General features: G+C 42.6%; 1 protein-coding gene across 1 annotated transcript in view; it reads right to left on the bottom strand.

Annotated features, from left to right (window-relative positions):
* The window catches only part of EHHADH (enoyl-CoA hydratase and 3-hydroxyacyl CoA dehydrogenase), a 67,945-nt gene extending 65,168 nt beyond the window's left edge, over positions 1-2,777 (bottom strand). The window contains exon 1 of the mRNA XM_039241650.1: positions 2,704-2,777. Coding sequence (XP_039097581.1) covers positions 2,704-2,777 — 74 coding nt within the window. The remainder of the gene's footprint in view (positions 1-2,703) is intronic.
* Positions 2,778-4,001: the final 1,224 nt, after the last annotated feature.

Below are 4,001 nucleotides of genomic sequence, written 5' to 3'. Positions count from 1 at the left end.
GAAGAAAAAAAAAAAAAAAAAAAAAAAAAAAAAAAAAAAAAAAAAAAAAAAAAAAAGAGGGTTGGCCTTCATCCGAATAGAAGGAAACATGGCTGGTTAAACTAGCTGGTTAAACTATTTGGGCCAAAAAAAATATCTTCAAATAAGAATCAGTGAGCTAGGAAGAGACAATTTCCCATATATGAAGTAGGAAGGGGAAAAGGAAGGAAGGAAGGAAGGAAGGAAGGAAGGAAGGAAGGAAGGAAGGAAGGAAGGAAGGAAGGAAAAGTATTAAAAAAAATAGGGGAGCACCTGGCTGGCTCAGTCAGTAGAGCGACCAACTCTTGATCTCAGGGTTGTGAGTTCCAGCCCCACGTTGGGTGTAGAGATTACTTAAACATAAAATCTTAAATTTAATTGAATTTAATTTTTAAAAATACATATATAATTTCATATATATAACTATATATGAAGTTATATATATATATATATATATATTTTTTATTTATTTATATATATATATAACTTCAGAAGAAGAAAGAAGAAAGGGCAGGAAAAGTATCCCCAAGTAGAAAAAACTTTAGGAAGCTGAAATGAACCCCAGGCAGCAGGGCCTGCTAGAGGGCCCTTCCAACATATGTAAACTTCACCACAATGTTAGGAGGTAGATACAAACATTTCTCTTGAGGGAGGGGAAGGGGCCAGCCAAGTATCAGAAATATTTAAAATGGCTATGAGAAAATATTTCTAGTTATGGTTGTTAGACTCTGAAACGTTTCGGGCACCCTCCTACACTGTTGGTGGGAATGTAAACTGGTACAGCCCCTCTGGAAAACAGTGTGGAGGTTCCTCAGGAAACTAACAATAGAACTCCCCTCTGACCCAGCAATAGCACTGCTAGGAATTTACCCAAGGGATACAGAAATGCTGAGGCATAGGAGCACATGTACCCCAATGTTCATAGCAGCACTCTCCACAATAGCTAAAACATGGAAAGAGCCTAAGTGTCCATCAACAGATGAATGGATCAAGAAGATGTGGTTTATCTATACCATGGAATACTACATGGCAATGAGAAACAAGGAAATCTGGCCATGTGTAGCAACATGGATGGACCTTGAGGGTGTTATGCTGAGCAAATAAGTCAGGCAGAGAAGGACAAATACCATATGTTTGCATGTATAGGAGGATTAGGAGGAACTTGACGGAGGAACAAGGGGGAGAAGAAGGGGGGAAATGGTGGGGGAAAGGGAGAGAGGCAAACCATGAGAGACTCTTGAATGCTGACAAAAACTGAGGACTGATGGATGTGGGGGGGAGGGGGGATGGGCATGGAGGAGGGCACTTGTGGGGATGAGCACTGAGTGTTATGTGGAAACTAATTTGACAATAAACTATTTGTAAAAAAAATAAAAAAACAAACAAACAAACAAAAAACGTTTCCCTAAGTTCTTGATGGGCATGGTTTCCCCTTATGAGCAGAGGCTGAGGCAGAGTACTAATATCTAATAATTCTAAAATTAAAATGCAGACAAGTCCAAAATGGATATGTAATTACGTTTCTCTTCATCAAAACCAAAATAAGTTACTTTGCTTTTTTTACCCGAGAATGGCAAGAAAGTGGACATATCATCCTTGTATGATTTTTATTGCTACACTTTTTTTGTATGATTAAATGCAATAACTTATATGAAAAATAAAAATTATAATATTAATATGATAAAATAAAATCTGATTACAATAAGATAAAAATTCAGGTAAAATTAGCTGGTCTCCTCAATCCATTCTCTCTTTTGTTCCAGCAGTATGTGCTAAGAATGTTGACCAAAAGTCTTTCTCCCTGTTTTATATATTCTCTGTGAATTTTAATTTCTGCTAATCCTACTCTGTGAGGATGGATGGCTCTCTCCTGTGTTAATGGATCACTATCCTTTTTCCAAAGATATGGAGGACCAAACCTATCTAATAACCTCATTAATTAAAGCAAAAACAAAAATAGCCAGCGTTAATCTCAGTTTCGAAAGCAATGCTGTAAAGCAAGCGCATTGCACAAGTCTGTGTGAGAGTTTAACAAGGAACGTGCTCCATGAGGAAATCAAAGAAGATAAAACTGCACAGCCTACTTAAAAAGCTATTTAATAGGCTTACCCCGAATGGATCCTCCACTATAGCACTAAAGCCTTTAAGTTTAGAACAAATCAGGAGAAAATTTTGCATTTCTGTCCAGGCCACAATTTGCCTTTTCTCACCGCCTTGACATTAATGGGATTTTTTGTTTTTAAATGTGAAACCACTTTATCATCAGATTTCCAAATCTTTTAGTTACACTTTGTTAGGGCGGCCTAGATTCGAGGTTGGAAAGTGAGAGATCAAGGTCCAGCGGGCATTGTACCTTTGGAACAGAATGGACACATGAGAACTCAAAGCTCCTCGCAAGCGGAAGGGCTGAGCACGAAACTGGCACGGATGGCGCGTGTTAAGGTCTAGCTCACCTACTTAGTAGCGATCTGCCTGCCTCTGAGCCTCAGTTTCCTCAACAGTGAAACACAGGAGTTCGCTGCGAACGTTAACCAAGCTAATCTATGCACAAGGCCCTGGCATACACCGCGGTTGTCCGTGTCGGTGTTTTTCTGCTTTTAATCCAGCAGGGGAAAGTCAAAGCCTCAGAGCAGGCAGGCGGCGAAGGGCCCTCTGTGGCCGGCTGGAGGCGACCGAGCCCGTTACCTGATGGCGTTGACCGGCGGGTTTCGAAGGCGGATCAGCGCCAGCCAGTTCTGCAGCCGCGTGTACTCAGCCATGTCTCCTGGGTCGCCGAGGTGGCCTGTGCCTCTTCCCTCTGGGCAATGCCGCTTTCCCCGCCGCGGAGCCGGCCCCGCGAGGAGGGGCGCCCGCTGGGCCAATGCGAGCCGGGCGCCGCCTCCAGCCGCCGTCCTCTCACCCACTTCTCCTCCTCCCGGGACCCCAGCCCCCTCTCTGCAGACGCTTGTAGTCTTTTTTCGACTTGGTTCCCGTCACAACGTAGATCAAAGAGGACTGTGGAAAATGGGTGCAACAGCCAGCAAGTCGGGGTTTACAACACTCTGGCCCCAAAGACGCTGCCTTCTCTGGATAACTTCTGGGTTCACTAAGTTGGTAGAGCTGCCCTCATCAGTTTTCATCTTCATGATCCTTCTTAACAGGAATAGATACCTGGGGTCTTGATAATTAGGTGACATGACACAACCACTTGGAACATAAAATACACGCACCGTGCATTTCACCTGAATCTGTATGGTAACCAACCGCTTATATAACCGTTAATTTTCCCTGTCTTGCTATAACGGGGCAACTTAGTGAAATGCATGGGTATCTTGTCTGACCAACCAAACTTTTTTCTTTTTTAAAACATTTCCTCCAGCTTTATTGAGATATAATTGACATACTTCACTATGTAAGTTAAAGGCATACAGCCTCATGATTTGACTCACATAGATCATAAATGACTGCCATAATATAGTTAACATCCCTCATCTCATATAGATACAAAAATTGACAAAAGGAAAAAAAACCTCTTTTCTTTTTCTGTCATTTCTAAGGATCATGATTTCTACTACTTCATTCATTGTGAATTGAGCACCTGTTACATGCTAGGCATAAGTAGGAGATTAAAGATAAAAGGCCCAGCTCCTGGGGCGCCTGGGTGGTTTAGTCGGTTGAGCGTCCGGCTTTCGCTTGGGTCATGATCTCGTGGTTCGTGGGTTCGAGCCCCGCGTCGGGCTCTGTGCTGACTGCCGTCTCAGAGCCTGGAGCCTGTTTCAGTCTGTGACTCCCTCTCTCTCTGACCCTCCCCTGCTCACTCTCTCTCTCTCTCTCTCCTAGAAATAAATAAAACATTAAAAATTAAAAAAAAAAAAAGGCCCAGCTCCTTCCCTCCAAAAGTTCACCACTAACACAAGGTTTTTCTAGATTCCATTGGCCTCTGGTGGTCTCCACAGTTCATCAAGTAGTCGGAAAGCAGTTTGGAAGTTTCAGAGGAAAAGAAC

Source organism: Hyaena hyaena, unplaced genomic scaffold, assembly GCF_003009895.1.
Source record: "Hyaena hyaena isolate Hyena2069 unplaced genomic scaffold, ASM300989v1 scaffold_199, whole genome shotgun sequence".
Classification (NCBI taxonomy): Eukaryota; Metazoa; Chordata; class Mammalia; order Carnivora; family Hyaenidae; genus Hyaena; species Hyaena hyaena.
The sequence above is the reverse complement of the archived record's forward strand: the minus strand, read 5'-3'. Positions and strand labels throughout refer to the sequence as shown.